This window comes from Sardina pilchardus, chromosome 5 (assembly GCF_963854185.1).
Source record: "Sardina pilchardus chromosome 5, fSarPil1.1, whole genome shotgun sequence".
NCBI classification, from domain to species: Eukaryota; Metazoa; Chordata; class Actinopteri; order Clupeiformes; family Clupeidae; genus Sardina; species Sardina pilchardus.
The window spans coordinates 5,986,627-6,003,116 of record NC_084998.1 but is presented as its reverse complement, the minus strand read 5'-3'; the positions used below and the strand labels follow the sequence as shown (position 1 = coordinate 6,003,116).

General features: G+C 43.3%; 2 protein-coding genes across 2 annotated transcripts; one reads left to right on the top strand and one right to left on the bottom strand.

Annotated features, from left to right (window-relative positions):
- Positions 1–574: 574 nt before the first annotated feature.
- Positions 575–3,486, bottom strand: im:7138535 (uncharacterized protein LOC797998 homolog). Its single transcript, XM_062535550.1, has 8 exons — positions 3,352–3,486; positions 2,916–3,028; positions 2,670–2,792; positions 2,300–2,565; positions 1,679–1,759; positions 1,459–1,575; positions 1,114–1,257; positions 575–1,002 (listed from the first exon to the last, which is right to left on the bottom strand). Exons 1-8 carry the CDS (start codon positions 3,393–3,395, stop codon positions 865–867), a joined length of 1,026 nt encoding a protein of 341 aa, XP_062391534.1. The 5' UTR covers positions 3,396–3,486; the 3' UTR covers positions 575–864.
- Positions 3,487–4,251: 765 nt separating this feature from the next.
- On the top strand, positions 4,252–14,857 carry hnrnpul1l (heterogeneous nuclear ribonucleoprotein U-like 1 like). The gene is made up of 16 exons (XM_062536126.1): positions 4,252–4,384; positions 4,839–5,103; positions 5,423–5,929; positions 6,046–6,280; positions 6,376–6,449; positions 6,814–6,953; positions 7,374–7,473; positions 7,697–7,809; positions 7,948–8,214; positions 8,899–9,021; positions 9,285–9,413; positions 10,799–10,967; positions 11,878–12,162; positions 12,650–12,897; positions 13,404–13,580; positions 13,730–14,857. The coding sequence occupies exons 2-16, from the start codon at positions 4,884–4,886 to the stop codon at positions 13,871–13,873; spliced, it is 2,931 nt and encodes a 976-aa protein (XP_062392110.1). The 5' UTR covers positions 4,252–4,384; positions 4,839–4,883; the 3' UTR covers positions 13,874–14,857.
- Positions 14,858–16,490: the final 1,633 nt, after the last annotated feature.

The following is a 16,490-nucleotide window of genomic DNA, read 5'->3' as shown; positions in this document are numbered from 1 at the left end:
TATCTAAATAATTAATCCGTGTTGTCCAGAGCCATCCATCATATTTGAATAGCAAATCTGAGAGGCAAATTGTCTTTCATTTTATTACATCAAGGTGTAAATTAAACTTCATACTAAGTAGCCTATGAAATAGGCCCTATAGTCTAATCAGGGATAGAGAGTAACCTATTCAAAATAGCCTATTTCATGAGATGTAAGGCATGACCTGTTCACGGTTTGCAGATGCAGGGACATAAAACTGTTACTCTCAAACACTGTCTATTTAATCAATAGTCAGTGTAGGCTAAGCTGCTGATGAAAGAATAGACTGAATATGGAAGGTTTGCAAATTGATATCTTGATAAATTGATTGTTGGCTATTTTTAAGTATTTTCAGAACACAAAAATGCAGTAGCCTATTTTATTTTGATACATGGTGTGACAACTGTTTGCAGTTTATTTTAATACGCGTAAGATTACGGTATTTGAATTTATTAAATAAATTTTTATGTATTTTTTGCTTAAATCCCTGCTAATCATCTATATATTTGTAAAAAGTTTTAAAATGTTGAAGGATTTCACAAATACACACATATATGTACACAATGTCTTTTTAATTGAAATGTACAATTAAGACGTGTATAAAATGGTAGTCAGTTTAAACAATATTTTAGGGGAAAAATATTTAACATAATGCTTCATGTCCCTTGAAACTAAACAGAGCTTTGAGCTACCATTTAATGCATGGCATTTTAGAAATGCACACCCTCCTCCGATCATGTTTATCGTAATTGTATAGTCAAAAAAACGTTATATTTCATCATATTAACATAATGTTGTATCTTCCTTCATTCGAACATGATAGAGGCTTTTACTTCTTTTTCGTCATTTCCGACTCTTTTTTCTAGGTCTGTATTTTCTCTGTGAATTGTCTCCATGTGCCCTTTCTCTCTTCCAGTCCGGCATAGGGGGTTCAATCTCTCCAGGTCTGCCACCTCTGTCTGGTACACTGCCCATTAAGACCTTCAAATAGACACATCATCATCATTATTATCATGAGCTAAATGGATTTGTGCCAAATATTCATAAACATCCATAAATCAATCATGTTGAGTATGGCTGGTGTGACGATACCTTATGGACTGCTGTCGAGGGTCCTGCTCTGACCGGCAGTATTCGTGACTGATCCTCTCGAGCTGCCAGCAGTCGGGAGAGGGAGACTTGGGACTCGCTAGACGGCAAGAGGGGAGGCAGGGACGCAGCCGCCTTTGCACGTTCCTGAGGTGTTCAGTTAAAACCTTGTTAAACCAAAACATCACTTGCAGATGGTTTCAAGAACTGAGAGCTGAGCTGTTGTCAATTTCAGGTCACTGCTCAAATCTCCTGACGAAACAGCACGAATGTTGACAGCATGTTATGCCTCTAAAGCTATTGGTTATAAAAATATGCAACTGATTGACACAAGATAAAGTACTTTACCTTCCCTCTCTCACCCCACGTAAATGATTGGAGAGTGACTTCAAATCGTTTCATCATCATTTGTCGCCGACATTTGTAGTCTGTAGCAAGGGCTTCATTCAATTTTTCTATTTGTCTCTTAGAAAATGAATGCAAAGGATAAAAAGTGAGACATTAAAAACAACTCAAAATCATACTTACGCCTAAACAACATGTTCCAATATATAGTCATGTAACATACCCACTGATCAGAGTTCAGTTCAATATTCAGCAATGGCTTTGGAATATCACCTTCTGGTAACTTAGCCAAAGATGATTTCACCTGTAAGAAGGAATAGTAATCTAACATAGGTAGCATATTGGTAGCTGCATGTAGCTAAGAATAAATTTAGTTGGTCAAGCTAAACTCTATCTATAGCCATAGCATATTAAAGATACAGCCCATGATTCTGGCAAAAGATTTTGTTAATTTTCTTGTACAATATGAACAATGTCTATACTGCTCAGTCTAAACAACTTTGTTTATTTCTCATTTACAGAGCAAGGGACAATGTAAGGATACCTTACAATGTTTTAACACAAACACAATGATGAGGGGGTTATTCCAAGTAGCCTACGTGGTAGGTAACAAACCTGGGTTAATTAACTCGAAAGTGATAAACCTCCTAATAGAAGAGCTATATGGCATCATTCTCCTAAAAGAACAATGGCATAGGGCTTGTTGTAGGAGGTACCACTTACATGGAGTTAACTTGCCCAGGTTTGTCACTTAACCACGTACTTTCACTACCCCTCAGATAAATAACTGTGTTGACATATTAGAACCTTTAAAGCAAATGCGAAAGTGGACTTTTTCTCTTACCTGATTCTCTAAATCAATAAACTTGGAAGACGCATCCATACTCAGGGCCTCAAGGAGTAGAGACAACTCCATCTTGGATTCTTCTGCCTCACTAGCCACTTTATCATCTTGTTTTACAAACTCTTCAATCTTTCCCAAAATCTCTCCTTCATCTTGCATTTCCTCTCTGCGGTCTTTCACAGATTCACAACATAATTCTCTGTCCTCTGGGTGGTTTTCTTTGTACTTAATCATGTAAGCAGCTTGTAGCTCTGACACCAGGAATTCTGAAACGAATGGATTGCACTACATCACCTCAATGGAAACAATCACCTCTTCCATTCAAAGCCTGTAAAAGATGTTCAAAATATCAGCTTCCGAGATTCCTCACCAGTGATCTGGTTGAGGCTGGCTGGGGTCAGTGTCTCTGAAATTAGTGTAGTGTATGGACAGGACATCTCTTTCAGATATGCCCTCAGATCCCCTGCAAGAACAGTTCCTGTGGCGTTCTTCCCTGGGATAAAAACAAAAACAAATCCAGAAATGATAAATTGCACGGCAACATCGAATTGACATAATATATCATGTTATATAATGGCTGAGTATTTTGGGGAGTGAGTATACTGTAAAGTTGCACCTTTAGCATCAGGGGCCAGGCAAGATGATTTCAGTTCAGATATGAGCCACGTGATGAGTGGACATGGAAGCTCTTCGCACGTACATTTGGTCATGCAAGCTCTCCCATGATACCTGTGTGAAGCATTTTAGATAACAAATGATAACATAATCAGGCAGGGCCTGTGCTACTTCAAAGCAACGCGATACCAAAGATTTTCGCGTTGGCAATACAACAAATGTCAGCATTTTAGTAGACGTTCAGCAATTTCACCTCAGAAAACTTCAGTTACTAAACAGATCGGAAAATGCAACAAACCATGAGGGTCGATACAAATCCTATGGCAACCTGAAGTAATGCTGAATGCTGAATGCTAAACTCCTAAACTGCTCATTTCCCAGCGCCGTTTTCCATTTCAAGTGATTTAAGTAGGCTACACATAAGCCGTGGAACTCACCCAAGCGCATGTATGGCACACACAGTCCAAGAAGTTCTATCCATATCGCAGGGCCCTGTACAACAAACACTGTCTCGACACCTAAATATGTTCCAGGGGGAGAGAACATAGGGAGGGAAACGTCTTCCTGATTATAATGTCCCACTGTTGTTTACAGTCGATCTAGACCTGAGCAATCGATCACAGAGCACTCGCAGCACAGGTGTACAGGCACCACCTCCACAAATGGGCAAATCATGCCTAATGTTTTCTATTCTCTTTTCTGAATAGATGACAGTGAGCTTTTATTCAGCAAGTTGTATTCCTCTCCATCAATAAGGCAAAAGTTCGAGTGGCCTATATTAATTTATTATGATGGTAGGAACAAAGACAATGTAAACAAATTAAATGAGAATGGCTTGAAATTCAGAGACATCATATATAAAAAAAACGAGGACAAATAATCTAGATTGTTGTAATGTGCGAAAACAATGCTTTGTGGCGCCAACGCGGAGCCACGGTTTTGTGTTTGTTTGTTTGTTTATTTATCTGTGTATTTATTTGGAAGCAAAATGAAGACTTCTCTGCACATCTAGAAGGTCCACTGATTCTTTTGCACTCACCAAAAGTTAAATAAATAAATCAGGTTTCCTTATAGCTTATACAAAATAAAACATATCAAACCTATCAAATGTTGCGTTTGGTGCTTTACAACTACTTTTTTTGTTACCGGGAAATTGTGCGGATTTTATCATCTAGAATGCATGCAATCAAATATTTGTTGCCACGAAAATCGAGGACGACGACATAGGCCTGCAGAATTTTAAGGAAGGCTACCAATCAAATTTAAAAAACTGATGTATCCACGTACGTACAATTGGATACACTGTAACCGTAATATACAGAGGGACAGTAAGGTCAGCCAATCACAAACTCACATGAAGAGCGCCGATGCTGGCTGTGGGTCGAGGAAATAGCAAGCTAGCTCAGTCACCGTCCATTTTGCACACAAGGACGCCAAAACATTTGCGAGTGAAAGGGGAATAACTTAAAGGTATGTGCTACTTTAATGCAGCGTTTTACTCTGTAATACATACAATTGCACGATGTATAGCTTTTGGAATATTGCCTGTTATCACAGTTGAAGCTATGCACTAATGTAACGTAACGTTAAAATGCAGGGAAGGTTCGTTACCAGTGATGTCGCTAACTAGCAATAGCCAATATAAATAACCAGTTATGGCGAATTGATTAACGGTTAGAAAGCATTGTTAGTCGTCAGATCACTTAAATGCCTTTTCATTTTGCACTAACTATTCGCAGTACATACCAGCTCGTATGCTGTATCGCAATTAACGTTAAGAATTAAAAAGACCCCCTGGCGGTTTTTGCTACGTTAGCTTCTATCGCTAGTTAGCTATCTTGTTAGAGCAGGCCCATTTGTGTCCCAGGCGATTTCTCCATCCTAGATTTCACGTTTTCTAACACTACTTTAATCATTGCTTTAGGTTGTGACCCCGGAGAATACAGTGCAACATTACAATTCGTGAAACATGAGTGGAGTGAACGTGAAGAAGCTCAAAGTAAATGAGCTGAAAGAGGAGCTTCAGCGCCGAGGCCTCGATACTCGTGGCTTGAAGGCGGATCTCGTTGATCGCTTACAAGCTGCACTAGAGGCCGAGGCTGCTGGTGTTGGGGGCGGGCCCCCGGCCGACGAGGGAGATTATGATGTCGAAGGCGAGGCGGGAGCAGCCGAGTCTTATCAAGATGAAGGTAAACACAAGTAGTATGCATGTATTATATTGCGTTATGGTTTGTGTTTAGGATACGAAGTAAAAACTGCAATGCATTTTATTTTTTGTAATGAACTGTATGTAATGGCAGGATTACAAGAGATTATGACATCGACCTGGTCTCGTGTATTGCAACGTGACCGAGCTAACGTTAGTGCTAACCGTTCGCCCGCCAGATGGACGATCTGTTGGCATTCCCAACGTGGGTTCCCATGGAGCTCGTGGTATTGGCAGTGGTATTGTGTGCAGTTGAACTGTAGCCGAATTTCGCTTACTATCACTATTTCGCCCGTTTGCAGAGTTTGAAGGGGAGGAGCAAGATGATGAGCCAGACCAACAGTCGGACGAGGAAGAGGAAGAGAACGGAGAACCGATGGTCGGGCAACAAGGCGAAGAAATCGACGATGATGATGATGACGACGAGAGTGCAGATGGTGCACCTGAGGCCGCGCATGGGATGGCTGACTTCGCCTCGGATGCCCTGGAGCCACTCATGGGCGGGAAATATCAGATGGGGCAAAAGTACAACCAGCAGGACCCAACACCAGCCCGCCAGCAGTATGAAGAGCCAGAGGTAAAGGAAGAGGTCCAGGAACCCCAGAGAAAGAAGGCCTATGAGGAGCCAGAGGAGGAACAAGAGGAGGAACCAGAGGAGGAACCAGAGGTGCAGCAGAGCCACACCGAGCAGCCCGGCAAGAAGCAGGACTACCAAGAGGCAGATATGCCAGAGCCGGAGCCCATGATCCAGAAGTCCGAGCCACAGGCAGAAGAGCCCGAGCCCAAGGAACAAACCGAAACAGCCCCCGGTGAGTCTCAAAGTGCTTGTTTAAGTGCATTTGTAAATCCGCTTGCTGTACTTTTTTTAGGCACCTTTTAACTTGACACGGGATGTTTAATAGCATTATTCTCTTTGATTGTGCAGAAGGTTTTGAGATGAAAGACGAAGTCAAGAAAGAAGAAGGGGATGAGCAACAACAACAGCAGGGCCAGGATCAGGAGCAGCCAGCTGCAGAGCCTGGGAACGAGTGGCAAGCTATGCAGGGCGACCAGGGATCTCAGGCTAAAGGAGAGGACGACCGGTATGGGTCCTACAACCGCAAAAGGCCATACGAGGAGAACCGAGGTTATGGCTATTACGAGCATCGGGAGGACAAGAGGTACATGCTCGTGCTGTTGATTTGCACCACTGATGCTATGCTCTGCAGTTATGAACTCCATTGTTGATGTTACATAATGTCCTGTGATTCAACAGAGCACGTTCCCCTCAGCCACCGGCAGAGGAAGAGGAGGAAGACTTTGATGATACCCTTGCAGCCATTGATACCTGTAAGTTTTTTTTTAATAATTCAGCAGAGGCATGGTTGTTGTTTTGGTTGCATGATGCATAATTGGAATCCTGGAGCAAGAAGTACTATCTGCAGCACAAGGTGTGCGTGTGCGTGTGCGTGCGCGTGCATGCGTGTGCATGCTGGTGCTGATTTGCCCTTGCATTTCAAACAGTCTGCAGTATGATCACACTTATAATTAGGGAATGCAGGATGGACGTGGTGTATAATTAGTGGTGTTTTAGGAGACGCGTCATACTGTTTATTATCGTTGGGACATGTCATATTTTTTTACTGTGTATTCCTGTCTGAGTTGAATGAATGACATATTCACAGATGATTCAATTTCTCCCCACCCCCAACAGACAACTGCGACCTGCACTTTAAGGTGTCTCGTGACCGATACAGTGGATACCCACTCACCATTGAAGGCTTTGCCTACCTTTGGGCTGGGGCACGGACATCCTATGGAGTCAGCAAGGGCCGTGTCTGCTACGAGCTGAAGGTATCATGCCTCTCTCTCTGTCCACTCTAACATGGCCACACATTGTATGCAGTCAGTGTCTTTGTAAGATGAGTGTGTATGAGATCATGTAAATGTGGTTATGGTATTTAAGAGATGCTTTTGTCCAAATGACATACAAATAAAAATTATATAATAGTCAAATTTAACCGTAAATAATTTGAAAGTTGGTTATACTACACGAAGGCAATAATAAACAACAATACCAATTCAATCAATAGCTTAATGAAAATAGCTAAATACTATAATATACAAACCATAACGCATAAGAAACGATAATAAATGAAGTGCATGTTGAACAGATATGCCTTTAGACCCCTCTTGAAAGACCGAAAACTTGCATAGGAATGGAGAGCACTGGGCAGCTCATTCCGCTAACATGATGGTTTTTTTTGTGTGCAGATCAATGAGGAGATCTCTGTGAAGCACTTGCCGTCCAGCGAGCCTGACCCCCATGTGGTTCGAGTGGGGTGGTCCATGGACTCCTGCAGTACCCAGCTTGGTGAGGAGAGCTCCCACTCACAGTTCAAGGACGCTGTATACAAGAGGAAGCTGATTTTTTTTCTCCAGCTAGCCAAGATTGTGGCGACTAATCCCACAGGGACAATAGCAGTGCATGTGTTTCAGTAGGAAGTGCTGCGATTCAACGTTTCCACTGTTATGGAAAAAGTGAATGAGCACTGGGCCTCCACCCTTTTCCTCATGACTTCCGTTTTGAATTGCAGGCGAAGAGGCGTTCTCATTTGGGTACGGTGGAACTGGAAAGAAATCTTTAAATTGCAAGTTTGAAGATTATGGAGAGAAGTTTGGTGAGAACGATGTCATCGGCTGCTACATGGTAAGCGCATTTCCCTTTTTTTTTTCCCCCCCTCCTTATTTTTGGATGCTGCTTTTGTGCTTGCACATGAGTCATGTCCCACAGGATATGTGTAGCCTCCTGAGCCTTTTTCCTCTGTTTCCTCTCTCCGGTTTGCAGGACTTTGAGACCGATGGCGACGTGGAGATGTCCTTCTCCAAGAACGGGAAGATGCTGGGCGTGTGTTACCAGGTAACCCAGGAGGAGCTGGCCGGACGGCCGCTCTTCCCCCATGTCCTCGTGAAGAACTGCGCCGTGGAGTTCAACTTCGGCCAGAAGGCCGAGCCTTTCTTCCCCCCGCCCGAGGGCTACACCTTCATCCAACAGGTAGCTCTGGAGGACCGCATCCGGGGAACCATCGGGCCCGCGTCCAAGGCAGAGTGCGAGGTCAGTGCTCATTTTCTGGACTTGCATGTTTTCTGATACAGTGCTCATTTTCTGGACTTGATTGTTTTCTGATACAGTGCTCACTTTCTGCAACTACATGTTTTCTGGTACAGTGTTAGCTTTCTGCAGCTACATGTTTTCTGGTACAGTGTTAACTTTCTGCAACTACATGTTTTCTGGTACAGTGTTAGCTTTCTGCAACTACATGTTTTCTGGTACAGTGTTAGCTTTCTGCAACTGCATGTTTTCTGGTACAGTGTTTGCTTTCTGGAACTGCAGATTATGTGATATAGAGATAGAGAGTTCTGCTCTCGAATGCCACATAAGTAAAAACTACTTTGAAAGGCCATGAACATGGCCATGAAGAAGCTTTCCATGGTGTGCAGTTGAAATGATTTTCTGCCCCTACTTAATGGTTGGTCTCTGATCAGTCATTGAAAATGTGCCGTCTATGCATCTGATATGCACACTGATGAGTGAAGCTCCATCACATCGCTAGGTCGGTACAGTGAAACTTAACAATGCTTTGTGCCACAAACTTTACGAGTGTAATTGCTGTGTTGGTGTTGAAATGAAAGCATTTCATGATCCCCGCAATCTCGTCGACAGTAGTGTTCACTGCATTGGTATTTCACTCGCTGCCAGCCATTGTAATGCCCATTGTGTTTGCACGATGCTGCTCAGATCCTGATGATGGTGGGCCTGCCAGGTGCAGGGAAGACCACTTGGGCGGCAAAGTACGCACTTGAGAACCCTGAGAAGAAGTTCAACATGTTGGGCACCAATGCTATCATGGAGAAGATGAAGGTATTCTAATATGCAGTTCATATGCTACATTTACATGTATTTATTTATTTACACGTTTAACCAAAGCAACTTGTATCGATTATATTACACGGGCAACTGTCCTTGTAGCAACTTGGGGTTAAGTGCCTTGCCATGAATGAACCCACAATTTTCAGGCTACTGCATGCTAGCCCAGCTCCTTAACCACTATGCAACCAATATATATACTGGCATAGGTTTGGTTGAGCGTTTGATAGAAATCATGTTTTTTCTTCTCTCCGCAGGTGATGGGTCTGCGTCGCCAGAGGAATTACTCGGGCCGCTGGGACGTGCTGATCCAACAGGCCACGCAGTGCCTCAACAGGCTCATCCAGATCGCCGCCCGCAAGAAGCGCAACTACATCCTGGACCAGGTACTGCCCTCCCCGAAGGCTCTCCTCCAGCACAGCTGTACTCCCCTGACCCCCCCCCCCCCCCCCTCCTCCGCCTCCCCCCTCTCCCCCTCCCCCAGTCCTGGCCACTGCTGTCCTCTGATGCACTCGTCCATTAATGTACTCTCTGCTACTGTCTCTCTAGTTCAGGAGAAAAGCACTGTTCAGCGTCTGTTTCCCTGGAGACTTTGTCCTACCTTTTCGTTTTTTGTCCTGAACATTTTGCTGAAAAGTCATTCATTTTGTTTTTGCTTAAATGAAATGAGGATATTTGCTAATTCCGTATGTTATTTCTATATATTATTTACTATAAATCAGTATTTTGGATTTTCCTTTTGTATGTCTTGTTGAAGAAAAGTTCTTTCCGCATTGTACTTTATAGTCCAATAGTAAGATGTTGAAAAACAAGTAAACACTGCCTGGTGAGTAAGAAATATACCTTCTGTTACTATGGTAACCGTAAGAAAATGAACATCGCCTTTGATGTTTTTGACTATAGCTTTATTATGTAGCATATGGAACTTTTGAATGTTGTGTTATAAATGAAAACCTAAAGGTAAGTGCGAAACTAACCTGCTTCACTTTCCAGTGCCGTTTTTGGTCAAGTTGAAAGGTAGGTAGGGTCTTAAGGACACACTCCCAGGATACTGTGAGTACCCGCAGGTAGGTACTGAGTGTTTGTCTATGTCTTGGGTCTGACGAGCCTTTGAAAAAACGGTAAGTAGAGGTAAGTAAGGGGACCCTGCTCAAAATGGCATCACATTAAGTGTTAGGGCGATGGTAGTGCTTTATGATAAAATGATTGAATGATGATTGAATGAACTATGATTTCATTACCTCTTTTTCAGTAAGTGACACAGTGTGGCAGTGATGTTTGTTTAGTGCGTGTTCTGCATTGTTTGACTGTGTGATGAACTTCAATGTTATTTTGGCTGTAAGCACTATAGAAGTTTGATTCTTAGTAAGTTGCCATGTAATGTTGGCAGGCGTTTCAGGTGTTGGCAGGCGTTTCAGAGTGTTTAGAAGCCGATGCAGAGTGTTTGGGGAGACCACAAGTGTACCACATTAAAGCCACTCCCAGTAACTTGGCTTACAGGGTCCCCTCGTGTCAGTCTCATTACCTGTCGACATGGTGAGTTGAGGCACTGCCTCATCTCCAGCTCTCAAGGTAGGTTTGTGGGGTTGTGGGGTTGTGAGAGACAACCAGTAGTGAATCCAGCACAGTAAATATAGCCATGAAAAAAAACTCTCTCACTTTCATCGTTGCAGGAATCCAATTTCCCTCCTATGGAACGCAAAGCCGTAACAAAAGCAAACAAGTGAACAATAATGAACAGCTTCTACTTCTTTCTTGTCACCATTGCTAGACAAATGTATATGGATCAGCCCAGAGACGAAAAATGCGTCCTTTTGAAGGTTTTCAACGCAAGGCTATTGTAATTTGTCCCACGGACGACGATTTAAAAGAGCGAACGTTAAAGCGAACTGATGAGGAAGGGAAGGATGTGCCCGATCATGCTGTGTTAGAAATGAAAGGTAGGAATTCCATGGATAACCCCAAAAAAACCACACAAGAACTGCTTTTGCTATGTATGTTTGTTTTGTTTATGTTTATTTGTTTGTTTTATCCGAACTTGGAAGAACCCCCCCCTCCCCCTCCCCACCAGTTCTGCCCCCTAAGTTCTAGCCCTTTTGCCAGATAAAAGAGCTCTTCCTCCTCCTCCTTCTTCTCCTCCTTTTCATCATTCCCTCTTGATTAATTCCATTTCCTGCAACTCCTCTCACTGATACCTGATACCGTCTAATGTTGCTATCTGAAAAGAAAAAAAAGGCTTCTGCGGGAACCGCTTTCAAGTCCATATTGAATACACAGCTAACGTAAACGCATTCTGCTAAAGCAACTAGAATGAGGCATAAGAGCCAGTCTTTCAACTCTGTCCCGGATGGATTTGCAGTGACATACTACCCCTACCTCTCTCATAACTGTTCTCTTAGTCTGGCACATTATTTTTCTCTCCATACCCCTCTCCACCAATCCCAATCCTTTATTCTATTTTAAAATAATCTGGTGCAAATCTTCCCTTACTCCCTCCAAGGTAATGTTTGCTCCAGCCCCTACACCGCATTCTGTCCTCTACCCATCCCCTCTTTCTTGTCCTCTACCCATCCCCTCTTTCTTGTGCTGCTGTTTCTCTCTCTTCCCCCTTCCCTCCAGCCTTCCTTTTCTTCTCTCTTTCTTTCTTTCTCTCTTTCTCTCCTCTTTCTCTTTCCATTCCTCCTTCCTTCCTCTCCTCTTTCTCTTCTACTCTCATGCCTCCCTCTCAGTCACTCAGGTTTTTTGAGTTGTCTTTATTTTGTAACTGTTTGTAATCACGTTTTTCTTCTTTGTCTCGCCGGCACGGCCGTACCCCCTACCTCACTGCCGTCCCTGCCTCTGCTCCCGTAGCCAACTTTGTGCTCCCGGACGCCGGCGAGTTCCTCGACGAGGTGCGCTACGTAGAGCTGCAGCGCGAGGAGGCCGAGACCCTCATCAAGCAGTACAACGAGGAGGGCCGCAAGGCGGGCCCACCCCCCGACAAGCGCTTCGACAACCGGCCCGGCGGCTTCCGCGGCCGCGGGGGCTTCCAGCGCTTTGACAACCGCGGCGGTGGCGGCGGCGGCGGGCCCCAGGGAGGCCGGGGCAGCTACCAGAACAGGGGTGGACCCGGTGGAGGTGGTGGCTTCCGTGGAGGTAAGAGTCGCGTAGCAGAACACACAAAGCCTCTTGTAACACTTAGATAGATAGATAGATAGATAGATACTTTATTGATCCCCAAGGGGAAATTCAAGAATTTGTGTCACTGCAAGTGCTATAATTAATAAGTAATAATGTTACTGGACCAGCACTAGGCTACTAGGTTCGATGAGTGGTGTATTGCATAAGAGAAAGAGACATGAGACATTAAAGTTTGTATAAATAAGCTGGCAGTTTACTGAATGAAGATAAATAGAAAACACAAAGCCTCTGATGACGAGAAAGATTGGTTATTTGGTTAAAGTTTAGGCCTAACGCACCTAATGTGTTTATGCCCCTTGGAAATAAAAAAAAAAAGGAACTGATCATTGAGAATGTAGTAGTGTATTAAATCAGTAATTCCAGTATTGCAAGATGACGGTATTGTAAAAAGATCATAATTTATTATTATATTTAACTGACCTTGATGCTCACCACGTGGCAGGATACAACCGCGGAGGCGGCGGCTACAACCAGAATCGCTGGGGCAACAACTACCGAGATGGAGGCTCCGGAGGACGTGGTAGCTACAACCGCAACCAGCAGTCTGGGGGTGGAGGAGGAGGAGGAGGAGGAGGAGGAGGAGGAGGAGGAGGAGGAGGCAGCGGCGGCGGCGGCGGCTACAACCACAACCGCCAGGGATCCTACAACAAGGGCACCACTGCAAGCACTGGAGGTTATAGTCAGGCCCAGGTAATACTCCCGTAGAAGTACATATTATATATATATGTGTGTGTGTGTGTGTGTGTGTGGGCATGTAAAGTTAGTCTGTGGAATCTGTCTGCCTGCTCTGTTTTTCCGAGTTCAAAATGACTGTTAGTACACAGTCCTGTCTCTGTCATGGGGAGATAAACATGGTGGCTCAGACTGAGACATAAACAAGCCCAGCTAATCAACGTGTTGCTTCTGGAGCTGAGAGGAAAGGGGTGTGATATCTTTGAATTGTCTCAATGCAGAAGGTGGGATACTGTTGCGCTCTTGATGAAATTATTTTTAGTCAGATGCGTTCAACCAAAAGATATCAGGAAAAGGTAGTGAGAGTTCGCACTCTGTAAAATATAGACAAAGTCTTTGCTGAAGAAAAGAACTCTTTTACTGGGTGAGCAGACGTTTCAGCCATTCGGCTATTCTCAATGCTCGTACTGATTGTCTCAATGCGAAATGGTAATTTCTTCTCTTTTTTTTTTCTCACTCAAAAGCCACAGACCTACAATCAAGGCTACAACCAAGGCAGCTACAACCAAGGCTACAACTATGGCAGCTACAGCCAGTACCCTGGTTATGGGCAGAGCTATGGGCAGAGCTATAGCCAAACTCCTGCAGCCACTGGACAGACATACAACCAGCAGCAGAACTACAACCAGCAGTATCAGCAGGTACGCAGCATCTCTCTTCTCAACGCAGCTTTACTACCAAACATTTTGTGTGTGTGTGTGTGTGTGTGGTATGTATGTAAATAATAGTATGTGTGTGTGTGTGTGTGTATATATTGTTATTGATCTACTTTCTTCTCTACCTGTGGCAGTATGCGCAACAGTGGCAGCAGTATTACCAGAACCAGAGTCAGTGGAACCAGTACTACAACCAGTACGGCAACTACGGTAACTACTCCAACCCGACGAGCACCCAAGGAACGCAGGGCTCCCAGCAGGGCACGCAGCAGCAGTAGGCATCGCCCACGGCAACCCAGCGCCAATCCCGCGCCAACCCCGCTGCCCTGTGTGGCAGCCCACCCACCCACCCGCCCGGCAGACGGCGCACATTCCTACCGTGGCATTCCGCCATGCACCTCTGCCTTCCAACCACTTCGTTCATGTCAGCTGTCGATCCCCCCCACATGTCTCTGTCCTTGATTGAAAGAGAGAGAAAAAAATAGTAATTAAAGAAAAAGAAATAAAAATCTGTCGTTACAAGGTAAAGGCGTTTTAATCCGTGCTGCTGTCCTAAGTTTTTTTTTTTTTTGTTTGGTTATTTTTATTATTATTATTATTATTATTATTATTTTGGTGACAGCAGGGTTCTGATTGGTATAGTAACATTAAATGCAAGTTAATCATCATGCCTGTTCTAGCCTATGCCGGATCATTTGAAAATAGAACACAGTGATATGTGGTGTAGTTTTTGTTTTAATAGTACACACTTCTAGAACACAGTTTAACAGGGATTTCCACGCATACATTTTTGGTGTGTATGTGTGTTTTAAAAGATGGCTTATTTTACTATTTTAATAATTCACTGCCTCCTTGTTTTATGTGATCTGTCCTTAGATCAAAGATCCGCGTATTTCAAATGGGTGGAACTGGGGTTTTGTCAGACCATTATTTTCTTTATGAATGCAGCGTCATGTAAGACCTTTGTCAAAATGTAGATACATTTAACAAATCTATATCGTTTCAACTAAAATCTAAAGCTACAGATCTTACCACAATTTACTTTTGTACCATTTTTAAAGGTGTTAATAATTGTTTGACTTCAATCCCTTGTTGCGCCATTGTTTTTTTTGTTTTGTTTTCATTTGGTGTAGTGATTTGTTTTGTGGTTGTAAACCTTTTTATACCTTACAACATGTCTGTCAAACGGTATCTGCATGTGATTTTGTGCTCATTCAGAACTTGATGTTTTTGTATTACAGAATATACCATAATCTGACAAACATTTTGGTCCGAGTTCCTTTTTTCCAATGTTCTTAGTCTTGTTTCTGTAATTGTCACAGAAATGCATATATATTACGTTTGCAATGTGTATTTATGCAAAGTGAAGGGAAACACTGCCATAATAATACAGATATGGGTTGAGCCCATTTGTAAACTCTGCTAAGGCAGAAATATTAATTTCACTGATCATTTAGGCCAAACAAATCCAGTTATTAGACCAAACACGCTCTTTCATTTGACTGTTAGAAGAGGTTGGTTTATCAAAATAATGATATGCTATCAATACTTTGAAGGTTCCAAAAAGTAGTCCCATTTCGATCTGTCCACATCGTTTCATAAAGCAGAGTGGGCCAAGCCCCAATACATGTGAACAGGACAAATTTAGAGGTCTTACATGGGAAACACATTCTGCAAAGGAAATCACACGCCCGAACTATGTCAGTTCTCTCAAACGTCCTATGGAGGGCGCCTTTGGCTGAATGCACCCACGGGGATAGGTGTTAAGATGTCCCTGGCAACTGTATGTTGCTGAAACTAATATCCTCAGGTGAAGCTCGTAAATAAGTAAGTAGTCAATAAGAAAAGTAACAATTGACGTGATTCACTGAAGGATTGTCCAAATCAGCACTAGCCGCTAGCCTGGGCAAAAAAAATGCCATTCATGTTGACCAGATAAACGGTAACGTCATAGGTCATAGGCCTACTTGTAGTGACGGAAATTGCTAGGAAATTCCTTACTTTACCGGAGTACAGCCGTTCTGTTTGGCTGCTGTATGCTGTATGCATGTGAGTCTGAACTCCTACTGGTATTTATTTGTGACTAGATCACTAATTTGCCTGGATGTCATGCATGGCAGTGTCTCCTGTGAAAGCAGGCTAGGCCTACATAGCCGGCAAGAATTAAGAGTTGGCCAGGCAATTACATTATTAACCTTGTGCAGCTAATCTGGTTGAAGGTTAAAACTGGACGTGCCTTTGGTAGCTTACCACAGCTTGGATCATCATCAGTGCCTCTGGGATGTCTATGTTCAACCTTTCTGGATAGGAAATCTAGAAGTAGGATAGACATAGTTGCCTAGGGTCTCAGGGCAGTTTAGTTTGTGATTGAGGTGATTCCATGTGTCTATACCTGAAAATATAATTTTTTTTCCCCTGCAGTATAACCAGAAGCAGGTTTATACCTCCAGTTATTTGTCTGGAAGTCCTGGTGCATAGTGTTGCGGGACACATGATCATATTCACACATTCTGTACCGAATATGGGAAACGTAATTTACCAGACTGGTTACACATTTGACAATAAAAAGCAACATGCTGGTTAGAAGCTTGACATTTAACTGCAGTGTGGACTCAGTACAGGCCTATAAGATTCAAAAAGATTGGTAAAAAAAAGAGTGGCTCCAGAGTCTGAAACTAGTCCCAGCTATAGGTCACAGGCTTGTCTGTTGAAGTGGTGGTAGGGGGAAGTGGGGGTGTGCTGTTATGGGTTCAGTTCCCAGCATCCACCACTGTGTCCTTGAGTAAGGCACTTAACCTCAAGTTGCTCTGGGGACAATGTAATCCCTTGTAATAAAGTTGACATATGTAAGTCACTATGGACAACAATGTCTGCTAAATGAATAATTGAGAAGTA